This window comes from Brachyistius frenatus, unplaced genomic scaffold (assembly GCF_029030835.1).
Source record: "Brachyistius frenatus isolate BFR_SWC_R1_liver_20210118 unplaced genomic scaffold, ASM2903083v1 Contig_5, whole genome shotgun sequence".
NCBI classification, from domain to species: Eukaryota; Metazoa; Chordata; class Actinopteri; family Embiotocidae; genus Brachyistius; species Brachyistius frenatus.
Window position 1 is genome coordinate 2,633,578 of NW_027210604.1, and position 16,879 is coordinate 2,650,456.

At 42.9% G+C, this 16,879-nt stretch overlaps 1 protein-coding gene across 3 annotated transcripts in view; it reads left to right on the plus strand.

The window, feature by feature from the left end:
- larp1 (La ribonucleoprotein 1, translational regulator) overlaps positions 1–12,673 on the plus strand; it is a 41,001-nt gene extending 28,328 nt beyond the window's left edge. For 2 of the 3 annotated variants that reach the window (XM_069717265.1, XM_069717250.1), the window contains 14 exons: positions 758–920; positions 1,509–1,653; positions 1,763–1,937; positions 2,396–2,577; positions 2,811–2,906; positions 3,450–3,776; positions 5,753–5,876; positions 5,999–6,204; positions 6,350–6,456; positions 7,171–7,328; positions 7,495–7,639; positions 7,942–8,051; positions 8,233–8,360; positions 8,846–12,673. In XM_069717265.1, the coding sequence (XP_069573366.1) occupies positions 758–920; positions 1,509–1,653; positions 1,763–1,937; positions 2,396–2,577; positions 2,811–2,906; positions 3,450–3,776; positions 5,753–5,876; positions 5,999–6,204; positions 6,350–6,456; positions 7,171–7,328; positions 7,495–7,639; positions 7,942–8,051; positions 8,233–8,360; positions 8,846–9,049 (2,270 nt within the window). In that variant the 3' untranslated portion in view covers positions 9,050–12,673. The remainder of the gene's footprint in view (positions 1–757; positions 921–1,508; positions 1,654–1,762; positions 1,938–2,395; positions 2,578–2,810; positions 2,907–3,449; positions 3,777–5,752; positions 5,877–5,998; positions 6,205–6,349; positions 6,457–7,170; positions 7,329–7,494; positions 7,640–7,941; positions 8,052–8,232; positions 8,361–8,845) is intronic. The other variant, XM_069717256.1, reaches the window with a different exon arrangement.
- Positions 12,674–16,879: the final 4,206 nt, after the last annotated feature.

The window sequence follows — 16,879 nt, forward strand, 5'->3', positions numbered from 1 at the left end:
AAAGTGTCAAAGCCAAGTTATCAGTCAGAACAGCAGGGAGCTTTTTTTTAAAAAAAATTTTTTAGGGAATTAAATCTTCACACACTCACGAGACGTGTTTTTTTTTTTTTTTTTTTTTTTACTAAAAGAGAAATATTTTTTATTGCTAGGGTGGATAAGCAACAAGAGCAACCACAATGAGCTAAAACAAGAAATGAAAAATGTGAAAGAAACAGGAACATTTAAAAATAGTAAATAAATGTCAAGTAAAACGGAGACGTCTCAGAGTCTCGTTCTGTCACAGTTTTCCCTCCCCAATGTCACCTCACTACGTAAAGTGCCCCGGAGGTGACTTATGTTGGGATTTGGGGCTCCATAAATAACATTTAATTGAATAGAAAAAAAAAAACCTTTTAAAAGCTGTAAATGAGGTCCACATTCTTGAGTCCACAGGGAGGCGGTTCAGAGTCACCGTAAGCTTCAGTCCCAGACCGAGGAAACCGATTAAGAGAGTCGGCCGAACGCAGCCAACTGTTGGGAACATAAAGTGAAGAGAGGCACTTAAAAAAAAAAAAAAAAGTTTAAAAAAAAAATCAATTCTAAAGCAGGTGGAGAGTTTTTAGTCGACAACACGAGGATTAAAAAGTAAAAGAGACGAGGCGGATGAGAAGGCTGACGTGACGATAAACGTGTGAAATGTCTTTCACGTGAATGAATCTAAATCTCTCCCGGGAAGCCGGCCGTCTTTTCTTAACTCGCTGCCTCTCTTCCCGTCAAGGCCACTACGACTACCACTACGGCTACAAGTCCTACGACATGAAAGACGGACCCTACGGCCAGAAGTTCGGCAACTCGATGACCTACTACTACGACAACATGAGCAGCAACGACCTGTTCTCCGTGGACCAGGACCTGCTGAAGGACTACATCAAGAGGCAGATGTGAGTTGAGCTGCGATCGGCAGATTTAAAGTCGTGCCGGAGAAGTGATGAGCTCCTCATGTCTCTTCTCTGACTAAATATCAATGGAGAGAACTTTCACAACTCTGATCTCAGCATTGACGCAAAATGAGATAAAGTGGCGGGATAAGATGAATAGTGTCACGTGACGTCGCCCGAGTCCGAAAATGATTAGATGACGTCGCGACTTTCATGAAAACCGACTGAATTGCTTCGATGCCATTTGTTATTTAAAAAAAAAAAAAAAAAAAAAACGCCTCGTCATTCGTTACCAAATTTCAATTCCGAGATTTCTTCCAGACAAACGCGTTTTTGTATTTCGTCTGTAAAATAAATCTTTTCTTCTTTTCAGACCAGGCCACACACAGTTTATGCAGTGAGTCACCGTCACACAGCTGGTCTACTGATTAGCATATGAGGCGTTTGGGGAACGTTGTAAATTGCGCCGTCTGACGGTTAGCACGTCACACTGTCCACTCCTAAACTGCAGGAAAACGACCGATTCTTACCGTTCTAGAATTCCTAGGAGATGTTGACCACGTGTCGCCCCGCTTCTCTGCCCCTTCACAGCGAGTACTACTTCAGCCTGGACAACCTGGAGCGCGACTTTTTCCTGCGGAGGAAGATGGATCAGGAGGGCTTCCTGCCCATCGGACTCGTCGCCAGCTTCCACAGAGTGCAGGCCCTGACCACCGACGTCAACATCATCATGGAGGTAAAAACGCGCCCCGTTCGATTCCCACACCTCCACCCTCAGAAAAATGTGACCCGGGTGTCGCTCAAACTACCGGAGACTCGCTTGACTCTTCCGTCTGTCCCGACAGGCTCTGAAGGACAGCAAGGAGGTGGAGGTCATCGACATGAAGATCCGTCGGAAGGTGGACCCGGAGAAGTGGCCGCTGCCGGGCCTCTCCATGCTGAACCAAACCCACACCGACTTCTCCCAGCTCATCAACTGCCCCGAGTTTGTCCCGAGACAGCTGACGGAGGAGCCCCGCGGTGAGCGGGGTGGGGCGGGAATCTGTCATCTCATCTCCTTTCAAGATTTATGACTCGTATCGTGATTTATTTTTATTTTTTAATTTTTATTTTTTTTCTGGAATCGGCTGTTTTTTTTGGTTCCTGCATCATAATGTTGTGGTTTTAAATGATAATAATAAACTTTTTGTACAGCACCTTTCATACAACAAATGCAGCACAAAGTGTTTTACAGCAAGATAATTACATGCAGTGTTTCACATAAAAACAGATATAAAGGAACATTTAAAAATATAGAAAAGAAATGAAATAAAACGGATAAAATGCACAAGAAACAGATCAAAATGAATACAAGTAGACTTGATTCGGGTCGTTCTCTAGGATTCAATGGATGATGTGAAGTTGCGGGAAAATGTCCTAAAGAAACATCATTTGCAAGGAATTTGTGCTGGAAATGATCGGATCAGTGTCTGCCGCAGGATCTCCGAGAGCCTCCACGCCAGTGCATCAACACGGCAGGACCGAATCAGACACCTCCAACCTCAAGACGATGCCCAAGGGCCTCTCCGCCAGCCTCCCCGACCTGGACTCCGAGTCCTGGATCGAGGTGAAGAAGAGACCCCGACCTTCGCCGGCCAGACCCAAGGTCAGCACAGAGAAGGTGAAAGAAAAGAAAGAAAACAAAAACGAAAATTAAAAACACTGAAAAAGTTTGTAGCTCTGAAGTTCATCTGTGTTCACAACACTTCATCACATTTAAGTTTCAGTTTAATATATCAGTAAGTAGATCAGTTTGCCTTCTCCATTTTTAATTTTCCATATCGGCCTCCATTCCTACATCACTCAACTCTCTCCACACCCCCTCCTCCTCCTCCTCCTCATCCACTGATGAAGACCCCCTCATTGCAGCAGAAGGAAAAAGACGAGCTGGTTCGTTCCCCGGTGCCCCAGCCGGGCTGCTTGCCCTCCGCTGCTACCTCAGGAAATAAGGTGAGGAAGTGTGTTGATCAGGTAGTCGTGTGCCGATTAGGATTTCTTTGAATGAAGTTGGGACTTATTTCTTTGTTCTTTTTTTTTTAGAGCTGCAACTAAGGACTCTGTCCGTTAACTCAATTAATGGGATTCGATCTGGTAAACACAATGGGAAAAAAAAAAAAATACTCCCGAAGCCTCGAGTGACGTCTTCAAATTGATTCTTTTCTCCGACCAAAGATCTAAAAACTCTCCCGATTCCTCTACGTGTCGCGTTTACGGTGAAAAACCTTTCAGCGTGTAAAGCCAGAAGAAGAAAATACTGCTGAACGATTTAATTAACGAAATTCTTGAATTTTTTTTTTTTTTTTTTGCACTTCAGGAAACATGCAGGTGAATTAGTCTTAAATTAAACCTCCTATAGCTGTTATCGTATCAATTCTTTCATTTGGTCTCCCCATTAGAAATCATTTTAATGGCGGCGATCAAGGCGTCCCCGGTGATCAACGGCGTTGCATTCGGTTAACGCCGCCTCCATATTTGTTTTCGGCTCGGTTTTAGGAGGGAGCCGAGCAGGACGAGCCGGAGGAGCTGGACTTCATGTTCGACGAGGAGATGGAGCAGATGGACGGACGCCGCAACACCTTCACCGACTGGTCGGACGAGGACACGGACGGCGAGATCGACGACCACGACGTCAACAAGATCCTCATCGTGACGCAGACGCCGCCCTACCTGAGGAAGCACCCGGGCGGCGACCGCACGGGACACCACACGTCGCGCGCCAAGCTGACGTGCGAGCTGGTGAAGGTGATCAACGACGGGCTCTTCTACTACGAGCAGGACCTGTCGGACGACACGTACGAGCCCGAGTACGCCACCATCAAGGTGAGGACGACCCCCGCCCGCGCTCTCTGCGTCGTTTCCACGGTAACGCGGCGACCCGGGGGGGGGGGGTCGACGCTTCCAACGGCTTCCGGCCATCGCGTTGGGAGGCGTTTCTGTCCCCAAGACCAGGTGACGAGCGAACGCGCTTCTTTCCCCACCTGGAGCTGTTTCTGGATTTGGAAACCAAACACAGAACAGAAAGTTGGGTTTTGTTGCGGTTGTGTTTTTTTGTTGCCGCTGCGGCACATTGTTTGCATTGTTGGGACTCTTTGTGGGGACCTTCACGTGCTCCGCCGGCACACGTCCAGCGGCGTGTGGAACATGAGGGCGCTCGTTTATAAATAAACCCCCGCGGGCGAAGGCCTCGGCCTGACGTTCGAGGGGGGGGGTCGAGCTGCCGGGCCGCGAGCGAGAGAAAGACGAGAGATGGACGCCCGAGGATCCGAGGACACTCGGTGGAACGAGACGGCGAGTGTGAGTCGGCCGGAGGACGGTTCCTGCGTTGTTTGCGCTGTGATTTTTGGAGAAACGAAACGCTGTTGTCGTGTGTTGTTTTGTGGAAAATTCAGGGCGCGTGTTGATGATTGTAACCCGGCTGGTTGCCGCTCGAGTCAGAACAGAAAGAGACGTCGGGAATGAGGGTGAAAAGAGTGTTTTTGGCAGCAATGTTTTGCTGCTGCATCTCGGTCTCCAGGCTGCTCCAGATCAGGTCTGTCGAAGATCCAGGTGGTAACTTTCCCTGTAATGTAACAGGTTTATTTATTTATTTATTCGATGGAGATGTTTAATTTGATTTTAACTCCATCTGTGTTTAATGTGGCGACGACGCCGAGTTTCAGCGATCAGCTGTTTTGTTTGACACTTTACAAACAGCGGAGTACTTGTGTACAAATGAGTCTTTCTATTTATGCTCTTTCAAACTGGGCACAAAAAGAAACGCTCACTCAACTTTTGAGACATTTCACTATCCAGACTCTGTTTTCAAATGAAGTGCGAAGCCAGAGATCGTCGGGCTGCCTCCCCCTAAAGACTCTTCTCGTCGTTAGTTTCAAACCGTTGGCCAACCAGCAGCACGTTTACGATATTAATGTAACTTATTTAAAAAGCTTTTTTTTTTATTTTTTTGGGGGGGGGGGGGGCTCAGAAAATGTAGCAGTAATGAGTCTGAATGTGTCGGGAGAATATTTAGTTAATTCACCAACACAGTTTGTTGTATCTTCACCTGACGGTGTCTTGAGTTGAGGCTGCTGACGGATGATTGACAGCCGAGGCCGAGCGATGATGAACGTGTGTCTAGTATATACCTACCTACCTACCTACCTAGTGTTTTGGTGACTCTCCTCTACGGTCCGGAGCAACTCTGCAGCGCCATCGTCGTCATGCTGCGTGAACTGCGCCTTTACTGCCTTTTTTTTTTTTTTTATTGTTTTTTTTTTATTTATTTTTTATTATTATTATTATTATATTTTAACACATCGCACAACATTTGGAAATCTTTTCGACCGACACTCGGTCCCATCTGGACACTTTATCGACCCCCGATGTCGTCATGCATCCACAGCAAGAACTTTTTTTCTCACATCTCTGATCGTGTGCTGTTTGACATGGTTTTCTCTTCTTCTTCTTCCTTTTTCTTCTTCTTCTTCTTCCTCTTCTTTTTCTTCTTCTTCTTTTTCTTCCTCTTCTTCTTCCTCTTCTTCTTCTTCTTCTTCTTCTTTTTCTTCCTCTTTTTCTTCCTCTTCTTTTTCTTCTTTCTTCTTCTTCTTTCTTCTTCATCTTCCTCTTCTTTTTCTTCCTCTTCTTTTTCTTCTTCTTCTTCTTCTTCTTCTTCCTCTTCCTCCTGTGACAAATGAAAACTCGGGTGATCTTAAAACATTTCTTAATGTCCGGTCGACTACTTTGCGGCGCGGCGACCGACAGGTCGGTTCCTGTCGGGAGTCGCGTTCACACGCGATCTTCTCCTTTTTTTTTTACAGCAAGAGGTGGAGAACTTCAAGAAGGTCCACCTGATCAGCCGCGAACAGTTCGACTGCTTGACCCCTGAACCCCCCGTCGACCCCAACCAGGAAGTCCCCCCGGGTCCGCCACGACCGCAGCAGAGTAAGGACACGGGGGGGAAAAAAAAAACCACATCTTTGTGGAGAGTTACTTTTTAAAGCATCTGTAAATCTGCTGTTTGTTGTTGTTTTTTTGCTGCTTCGTCACAAATCTTTTCTCCTCAGTCCCCACAGACGCGCTGGCAAACAAACTCTTCGGTGCCCCCGAGCCCTCCTCGACCGCTCGCTCGCTCCCGACTACCGTGCCTGACTCGCCCAACTACCGCAGTGCCCGGACGCCCCGCACGCCTCGAACGCCTCACCGGAAGGACCAGACGATGACGCCGCGCTTCTACCCGGTGGTGAAGGAGGGTCGGCCCGTCGACGCCAAGGTGAGCCGGCTGCCGGAGGGGGAGGGTTGAATTTAAACTTATTGTAAAGTTTTATGACACAAAAGCCTTGATTTTGAAGTCGGTTATCCAGTTTTTAAACGTGTTGATTATTATTATTTTTTTTTTTAATTTTTCTTCCTTTCAGACGCCCAGAAAGAGGAAGACCCGACACAGCTCCAACCCGCCCATGGAGTGCCACGTCGGCTGGGTGATGGACTCCAGAGAGCATCGCTCCCGTACCGCCTCCGTCAGGTGAGACTCTCAAATCTCTTCGAGTCGCACTCGGAAGCTAATTTCACCTCTTTGACAAAAACAACGTGCAGCTTTATGTACCCGTCACAATAGAATATACAAACAGTAGAATACACACGTCATACATTAGAACCCTCTAGATGATCATCGTCTAATTCGTCTCGATAATGAATAACGGTGTGAGACGTGTTTTGATCATTTTTGTGAATCCTGGCTCCAAAGAATTCAGGATGGCGGTTTTCACGGTTGTTCCTTTTTTTTTAAAATTTATTTATTTATTTATTAAAAACACCTACAACTGCGTTTCTTAAACGTCCTCCACGTTGCTCGATTGGAGAAGAAGCCGCGTCAGCGAATCTTAAATTCAGTGAATGAAGCGTTAAATCTGTGGCTGAAGACGGAGAAGACTGGGGAGCAAAAGCAGCATTTAGGGTTTTACTTTGGTTAGTGTTAACATTTAGGTTAGGTTAGGTAGTTACTTTATTAATCCCCGAGGGGACATTTTTTCACTACAGCAGCATACAGAAGCAATAAGATAATAATAGAACAATAGCATTTCCATATCACGTCACGTTTAAAGGTCCTCTTAAACGGAAATATTAGCTCGTCTTTTGATCTGCGAATGTAAAATATGACTCTCGGGACTCGCCGAAGTCGTTCTAATATTTTGCCGCTCTGTTCTCCGTCTCCTCCTCCACCTTGTCGCCCTCTCAGCTCCAACGCCAGCCCGTCGGAGGGCACCCCCGCCTTGGGCAACATCGGCTGCACGCCTCAGTCCCTCCCCAAGTTCCAGCACCCGTCGCACGAGCTGCTCAAGGAGAACGGCTTCACGCAACACGTCTACCACAAATATCGCCGGCGCTGCCTAAACGGTACGAACGAGAGAATCCCGTTTCAACGCTGCTCGTCGGGATTTATTCGCAGCGACGTGATATTAGATGCTTTTATGTCCGTCTTGTATTTTGCAAGTCACCACTTCATATATCTCTCTCTCTCTCTCTCTCGCTCACTCGCTCACTCACTCTCCACCAATCACAGAGCGGAAGCGGCTGGGAATCGGCCAATCACAGGAGATGAACACGCTCTTCCGCTTCTGGTCGTTTTTCCTGCGCGATCACTTCAACAGAAAGATGTACGAGGAGTTCAGACAGCTGGTGGTCGAGGACGGGAAAGAAGGATACAGGTAGGAGGCCTTTTTCTGTAATTTAAAGCACAAATAAATGTATTTTTCCGAACTGTCAAATCAGCAGAAAATAAGCCTCGATACTCCTGTTATATCAGATATAACCTCTGTGTTGCAGACTAACAGGAATTTTAGGACATTTACTCGGTTGTTTTGTCCTTTTCTGGTTAATAAACTCACCTGTTGAGTCGTCTTTAATGAATGTTTTCAGTTGTTTTTTTTTAAAGTAATCTTAGTTATATTTGCTGATTTATCGAAGTCATGTCTAAACCCGTTCCCGAATCTCTTTCTTTGTGTTGCAGGTACGGTTTGGAGTGCTTGTTCAGGTACTACAGCTACGGTCTGGAGAAGAAGTTCAGGCCGGACATCTTCAAGGACTTCCAGGAGGAGACCATGAAAGACTACGAGGCTGGTGAGCAAACAGGAAACAAACTGTTCTCAGATCAGAGGAGGCGACACGGATAACTTCTCCAGGAAGCGTTTTGATGTCCGGGGGGGGGTTGATTTCTGGGGAGAAAAAAAATATATATATATATATATTTAATAATCTTTCAGACACAAGCGATAACATTTTTCTGTCTTCCTGATCTCAGGTCAGCTTTATGGGCTGGAGAAGTTCTGGGCCTTCCTTAAATACTCCAAAGCCAAAACCATGGAGATCGACCCCAAGCTGCAGGAGTACCTGAGCAAGTTCAAACGTCTGGAAGATTTCAGAATTGACGTGAGTGGAATATTCTTTGGGGTTCGGAGGGCTTTGATCATGTGGGTAAGAAAAAAAACAACAGTATATCGTTGCCGCTGCTTCAACATCGCCCGTCAGCATTATTGGGGAAAGATTTGAGGTTTAATGACAAAATTAGGGACACTTTTTCAGGTATAAGGAGGTCAGAAGTGGCCTCACCTATTTCGAAATAAAGATTTATGTAGACAGAATGAATATCAAAATATATACAAAATGATCTCCAACATCGTACGCAGGCCAAATATAACCTTAATATTTATTTTGTTTGCGTTCGATAAAAGATTACGTAGACTGAAAGTACATATAACTTAACACAACTGCAATTGCCGAGATCGCGAGAGTTTTGCGGCTCAAAATTGGGTCTTAAAACTCAAACCCTTTGGAGAAAACTCTTGATTTGATCACCTTTTTTGTCGAGGTCACTTTGTTTCGAGCGCTTCTGAAGTCGTTCTCTCCGTTTGCAGCCGCCGATGGAGGAGGGAGGCCGCAGGAGACACTCGTCCAGCGGGGACGGTCGCCGCCGCCATCCCTCCCTGCCCTCCAGCCGGCCCCACAGCCAGGCCAGCTCGGGCCCCGCCCCCGTAGCCAAGGATGATGCCAAACCCACCAGCCAGAAAGCCCCCGCGCCCGCCGCCGATCCATCGCCAGACGCCAAGACACTGAAGTAACTCGGCGAACACACCGGCCCACATGGATCAACTCAACCACGTCTGCACGTCGCCGGTTCTCTCCGCGCCGCAGGAGGGGGAGGGGCATCCAGCTCTTCACTCAAGCATGAGAATTTTTTTTTTTTTTTTTTTTGGTGCCTACGACAACTTTGATTGATAAATGAGGACGATATATAATTAATACTACTCTGTTTATCGATTAATTTCAAGCTTTTGAGAACTTTTTGTCTTAATGAGGCTAAGAACGGAGGAAGTGTCAAACACTTTTTTTGTTCTTTACAAACTTTTGCCGGTCCACACGGTGGATGGTTTCAATTGAATGCCCTGGATATTTTTTTGTATTATTTTTTTTTTTAATTCATGTTGAGCCCCCCTCTCTGTCACTGGGACCCCCTTCGATCGTCACTGTCCTGCTGGCTGAAAGATATTTGATTCCTCGCCCAGATCTCAGATTAATGATTATTATTTCCGCACGCCGTGAGGCGGGATTGGAATATTTGGAAATAGTTTGAAGAAGACTTGAGCATCTGAAAAAGACCGCTGGAGGCCGCACCGCTCCCGACATCCAGCCGGACCAAAGCGGTTTGAACCGAGCGACTGACATCTCCATCCGCGGAGGTCCCCCCCCCCCCCCCCCCCCCCTCCATACCCCCCGCCCTCCCGAGTGCACTTAGTCGAGGGGCTGAAAATCAGAAATATTTGATTTACTTTATGGCTTGTCGTCGAGGGGAAAACATTAAAGAACCAAATGCTAAAAAAAAAAAAAAAAAGAAGAGAGCGAGAGAGAAAAAAAGAAGACTTGTATCAAAACCCCTCACTATGAACGAAATCATTGAAAGTTGCCTTATTTTAATGGTTTTACTGCTTCTAACTTGTGCCCGCCACCTTATCGTCGATTGTACAGCATCGAAATCACCTCGTATATCTCGCCGCCGTTTCCAGCAGAGGCCGCTTTGGTGGCGCGCTCTGTCTGCCGAGCTGTTCTCCATCCCCCTCACGCTTACACCACCACCCCACCACCTCACCCCCTCCCCCGTCATCTTTTCTGAACTGTCTTCCAAGTGTCATTCGTCTGTTACATGTCCTGTTATTCTTCCCCGTGTTTGCAAATCGTGGCTTTTGTGCTGAAACACGTCGACCTGGTTGGAAGTTTGTCGCCTCCCACACACACACACACACACAAAACTTTAAAAAAATAAATAAATAAAGAAACGCTTTCAGAGAGGGGTGGAGAGCCGGAAAAAAAGGGGGAAGGCTCCGAGATGACTGTGTGCTGCTCCGCCTCCCCCCGTCAGCCATCCGTTCGTCCATCCGTCGGACTTCCATCCATCCGTCAACCACCAGCGACGTTACAGGACTGGAATCATCAATCTGGATTACTTGAAGCAGCGTTTAGAAGAGGGGCCGCGGTGCTCTGGGTGGGGACGAGGCTCAGACTTTCGGCCTCTTTTACGTCACCTCAGCCGAACCCGCCGCTCGGGGCCTCGGTGCGCTCGCCAACCTCATCCTCCTCCTCCTCTTCCTCCTCCCGTTTCACCGATTCAAACATCCGTTACAGGCATCAACACGGAGAGGCGTAGTCGCACGCAGGTACAGATGTAGCAGCTTAAGACGGCTGAATACGAAATCCTACAGCTCTGTGTCCCGCCTCGCTGTGGGTTAAAAAAAAAAAAAAAAAAAAATCAAGGCTGGATTGTTTGTTCACACTCTGCTGAGTCGTCACTCTCCCGTCAGTGGATATCAAAACCTTTATCCAACTCCAGAACTGATGATATCAAAACAGAAGAGTGATATTTTTTTCTTTTCTTTTTCCTCCACTGATGTAAATGTGAATTTGACAGATGAAGAGAAATGATTACAGCTCCCGGCTACTTGTTTTATTGTTTATAGAACAGATTATATATTTGCCTTACACGTGTACGTACTCTAACTTTTTATTTTTTATTTTTAATGGTCTCATGATTATCTTTTAATGCTTTTTAATTTCAATTTTTTTTTTTTTTTTTTTGCAGTGTTTTCTAGTGTCTTTATGCTGGAGGTTGGAGGGTTTGTGCCAGGCCGTTAAAACATCCGTGGATCTCAGAAAACGGGAACATAGTTCACTACTCAAAAGGGAAAGTTGACATCAACGCGTCAGCAGGTCGTCAGTGTAAAAACAAAATCTGTAAGCTTATAGTCTTTCATGTTGAAATCACAGTTAATGAGCCTTTTTTTATATATATATATATATATATATTTAGTGAAGACATTTGCCACGATAAGAGCAACATTTCCAACAACATACCGTTAACGCTAATAATTAAAGTTTCCGTTGTCTCACAAAATAATATGTTTTCAAAGGCTAATGATTATTGGATTTTTTGGGGTTTGAATTGAATTTCATGAAGTCGTGAGGGGGGGGGGGGGATGATTTCGTCTTGATACACATGAAAGGAAATGACCCATTTTCCGTTGACGTGCTGCGATCATTGTTACGATTTTTTGTGTGTTGCAGTCACATCATTTGAAAATCGACCGCTTTTGAGGATTTAGTTTGGAAGACGCCTGACATTTTTAGATGAAACTGTATTGGACACATGTGCCTGTGTTTTTTTGGTTTTTTTTTTCTTTCTTTCTTTTTTTTTGTCTTGTTTTTTTGCCGTTACAATGATTCAGCCTGTTGGTCGATGTTCCACCGGAGGATGCCACGTTGTCCCGTCTTGTTTTTTTGTTTTTCCCCAGAACTGTTGGAAATATGAAAATGCAAAGCGAAGCTGTACTGTGCTTTCCTTTAATCTTTCGTTGGCTTATCTTCAGGGAGATTTGGATCCGTTTCAGAGGCGTACAGTTGAAGCATCCAGGTGTTTACTGGCGGTTTGAAGACAGAAAAATACTTCGGAAAAGAAAAACGTATTTCCAGACACCAGCGAAGCCGTTGGATGGGTTGAGCTGGTGTGAGGCTGCAAGAGGAGCCTTTTCCTCCCGGGACGGTCACACGATCCTCCCTCTAAACGTGATCATCGTCTGTCTCGGGACATTTGGAGGATTAAGGTGGTTTGGGAGTTTTTCAGTCTTCTCCATCAGCACAAAACTGCTGCTAGCTGTCCAAACAAACTCCAGGGGGCGCCGCCTACTTCCTACTCCGCTCGTCAAGTTTGACACGGAGTTGGACACTGGAGAGACGAAAGATGGACGCGGGAAGGAAGGGAGGAGCAGAAAACGGGAAAAGAAAGACGGGAAGAGCCCGACTGGGGTTTTGTGATGTTGCTCAGAGGAATATGGCTGGTTATGATGTCTGGAGACTGAAAAAAAATAAATAAAAAAAAAAAAGACAGAATTCCATTAAAGCCATATGAATATGAAAAAACTGTATATGAACCATTAAAATAGTTCAGTACATTACAATATCCTAGGCTTGTCATGAGGAAAAAAAGATGAAAACGAGGAAAAAGGAACAAAAAAATATATAAAATGGAAAAATGTAAAATACTTGAATGAAATCTTGTATTATAACATTTAAAATTCATAATATCTTGCTTTGTAGGCTGACGTGATTCGCTATTAGTGTTATTTGTAATTTGTAGTAATTATGCTTTTCCTTAATAAAGAAAAAAAACACAAAATGGACAAAAAAACCTCAAACAACAGCTGCCCCGTGACTCTTCTTATTGTCTACAAGATTTTTCTTGTGCTTTTTTTCTGTCCAAACAAAAACAGAAAAAATAAGCATTTATTTTGCAATTATTGTATTGTTAAACAGTCATCAGAATATTTTTAACTTTTTATACTTTTTATTTTTATATATTAAAATATTCTGATGAGACTGTTTAACAATATATAAATATATATATATATATTTATATATAAGAAATGCTTATATATATATATATATATAATCACAAGGATTTATTTATTTTTTTACAGTTATGAAAGTTTTTTGTTGCACAAAAAAAAGACTGATTTAACATTTGAAAGCTTGTTTTTAGCGCCATCGAAATAAGTGCAAATGTATTGTCTGTCTTTACCACAGAAGAACGATTCTCTTCTGTCCAAGTGGTAAGTGAACGCATCAGAGGAGTCGGGACTGGTGAGTTGGTACTGAGACAAAAGAAAATTGCGTATAATCCAAAATATGCTTTTAAGAATTTGTACTTAAATTCACGATTAATATCTATTTTCAATTGACTATGTTAAAGCTAACAAACCATGCATAGAAACATCACACTAAAATGTAGTCCAAAATGTCGTGGTATAACATGTGGTCCAAACTATCATAAAAATGTCATACTTTAATATGTCGTCCAAAATATGAAAGTCATAATTTAGTATGTTGTCGAAATTATGGGAAAGAAAAGTCATGCATGTCGTCCGAAATGTCCTAGTCATACTGTAGCATGTTGTCTAAAATATGGGGGGAAAAAGTCACTATAGCATGTTGTCCAAAATATGATTAAAAAGTCACTGTAGCATGTCTAAAATATGGGGAAAAAAAGGTTATACTATAGCATGTTGTCCAAAATATGATTAAAAAGTCATACTATATTTTAAATCAAATTAATCCAGTCAAAGTTTATCTCTAGCTATTACGGATTTTTAATGAATATTTTAAATTAGGAAATTTCTATGTCAAAATATGAAAAAGTGAACTTTGCTTTTGATTTTCTCAGTAACTGTAAGGTATAAACTCTTGATATAAAGTAGGGTCATAGTTAGGAGGGACTTTAACAGGAATCCACTCAATGTTTAACGCCACCTATTCAGAATTTTGTTTTATTCATGTTCAAATGACGGACAAAAACACTTTTTGACAATCAAAAAATAAATTTGCCTTTAAATTCCGATCCACTGTAGTATCTCGTCCAAAACATGAAAAAAGTCATGTACGAGGGTTTTTTTTTTCGGTCAAAAAATATTAAAATACTTAAGACTACAGTATGTCGTCTAAAATATGAAGAGAAAGTCATACCATACTATATCGTTCAAAACGTCATGCTATAATATGCCATTTTTTTTCATCCAAAAAAAATCACAAAAAAGTCATACACTTAAAAGTCATGACGTTTTTTTTCAGCCAAAAAAATTGTAAAATACTTAAGCTCATGGCTGCAAAACTTTTTGGATTGCTAAAGTTAGAGATAATGTGAAAGCTAAAAAACATGTTTAGATGGGTTTTTTTATATATTTAAATTGTTTTTTGTTTTTTTTAAGTATGTCGTCTAAAATATGAAGAGAAAGTCATACCATACTATATCGTTCAAAACGTCATGCCATTTTTTTCATCCAAAAAAAAATCACAAAAAAGTCATACACTTAAAGTCGTGACGTTTTTTTCTGGCCAAATTTTTTTTAAATACTTAAAGACTACTGTATGTCGTCTAAAATATGAAGAGAAAGTCATACCATAGTATATCGTTCAAAACATCATGCTATAATATGCCATTTTTTCATCCAAAAAAAAAATCACAAAAAAGTCATACAGATAGTATGAGGTTTTTTTTTCAGCCAATTTTTTTTTAAATGCTTAAGACTACTGTATGTCGTCTAAAATATGAAGAGAAAGTCATATAGTATGTCGTCCAAAACTTCATGCTATAGTATGTCATTTTTTTCACCCAAAGAAAATCACAAAAAAGTCAAACCATAGTATGACATTTTTTTTCGGACAAAATTTTTTAAAATGCTTAAGACTACAGTATGTTGTTGGAAAAATTACTGAGGCTTGGTTCGAAATCAAAACATATCGGACATTTATACATTATTTATGCAAATACATGCACCCAGGTGTCCAGCAGTGCTTCCAGATCTCCTCCTTGGGGCAGCTTTTATACAGTGTGACAAACATTTGAGTCACCCCCATTCCCTTTGTACCGTGATAGGTCACAAGTAGGTCACAAGATAAAGACACAGGGGAGTCCGTCAATTAGATGCGGAAAGTAAAACAAAAAGGAATCACTTGCAAATAAGAGAGAGAAAACAGGAGAGACTTTTCGGAGCCACAATGCAAAGAAGAGACAAATCTTTTTTTTCCATCATATCCCCCCCCCCAAAGTATAACATAACATGCACATAAAAAGGAAAAATATGAAGAAAGAAATTCAAACTTTTGATATTACTCAGGTTCATTAAAAAGTCTTCTTGTAATTTGTCGCAAAACTTTGAATGTTTAAACCATCAGATTTTAAAATGTTTGAGTAGTTTGTAAAGCCACGTGTTGTAAATGTTTGGTTTATTATAGATACCATCCCTCCTGTTGAGACATGGTTTATCCCATGGCTCAAAAGGGCCGCATATCTATATAAACTGTTTTGGGAGTATCAGCTTGGCTTAATCATGTGAATGTGTGTGTGTGTGTGTGTGTGTTTCTGCATGACCTGATCCCGGCGTGGTTGTGGTTAGTCATGCTGAACCCGTCTGCGACCGTCTCCGCTTCCTCCTTCTGAAATCTCCTTGATCTGCGTGTGCCTTCGTTTTCTTCTGTCAGCCGTGCCCTTGCTTCTTTTTGTTCTTTTTTTTTTTATTTACCCCACACTTGCTCTCTTCTCCGTCTTCTCTGTCAACTCTCTACATGCTGTCGCTGTTAGTTTTACCTTGAATCTGTGTTTCTTTGCCCATTTTAAAAAAAATATTTGATGTTATCCGCGCCTCTTGAGTGCATGCGTTTTACGTCTCCCTCTATCTCTTCGATCTTATTACAGCATAATCCCATTTTTGCTATCTGTGAGGCAACCAGTTTGTATGGAGTTCACCCGAGCAACTGGTCTTTATACAGTGTACCGTTAGGCTTCGGCCCGCCTTTACACTTGTACACTCACAGTATCTAATTATTTATTTTAATTTTCTTATAGTTCCCTGAAGGTCCGACCTATTTCTTGCTCGCGCGACTTTTAGTTTATCTAGTCTACTCAGACTCTTTAGTTTACCGAATCTACTCAGACTCTTTAGTTTACCTAGTCTACTCAGACAGACTCTTTAGTTTACCTAATCTACTCAGACTCTTTAGTTTACCTACACTACTCAGACTCTTTAGTTTACCTAATCTACTCAGACTCTTTAGTTTACCTAATCTACTCAGACAGACTCTTTAGTTTACCTAATCTACTCAGACTCTTTAGTTTACCTAGACTACTCAGACTCTTTAGTTTACCTAGTCTACTCAGACAGACTCTTTAGTTTACCTAATCTACTCAGACTCTTTAGTTTACCTAGACTACTCAGACACTTTAGTATGTCCCTGACCTTACTCTTTAGATCAAAACAACAACAACAACAAGAAGTTGTCTTACCCGGGTGTCCGATGTTTTGATGGTGAATCAGCCTTGTTCTAGGATCCCGTCACTCGTCCTCTCTCCAGTCGGTCCTGGTCTCACCAATGTCCAAACTGCTTCGATAAAGAAACGGCGGAGGTCTTTCCTCAGGAGTCGCAGACTCCCCCGTGCACGGTTTCAGGCTGTGTCCGGAGAGAGGAGGAGATGTTGGGATCCGACTCGAAGGACCAGTTACGTTAGAAAAATTACTCAGAGGCTGTGTTCAAAATCCAACACATCGGACATGTATTCTTGCAAGAAGGAGCAAATACATGCAACCTGAAAGAGAGGTGCCCAGCAGTGCTCCCAGATCTCCTCCTTAGGGCAGCTTTTATACAGTGTGACAAACATTTGAGAGTCACCCCCATTCCCTTTGTATCTGCTTTCATATGGTAATACCGACTTGGTTGCCACAAGATAAGGACACAGGGGAGTCGTCAATTAGATGCGGAAAGTAAAACAAAAAGGAATCACTTGCAAATAAGAGAGAGAAAAGACAAAAGACTTTCTGGAGCCACAATGCAATTACTCAGGTTCATAGTCGAGA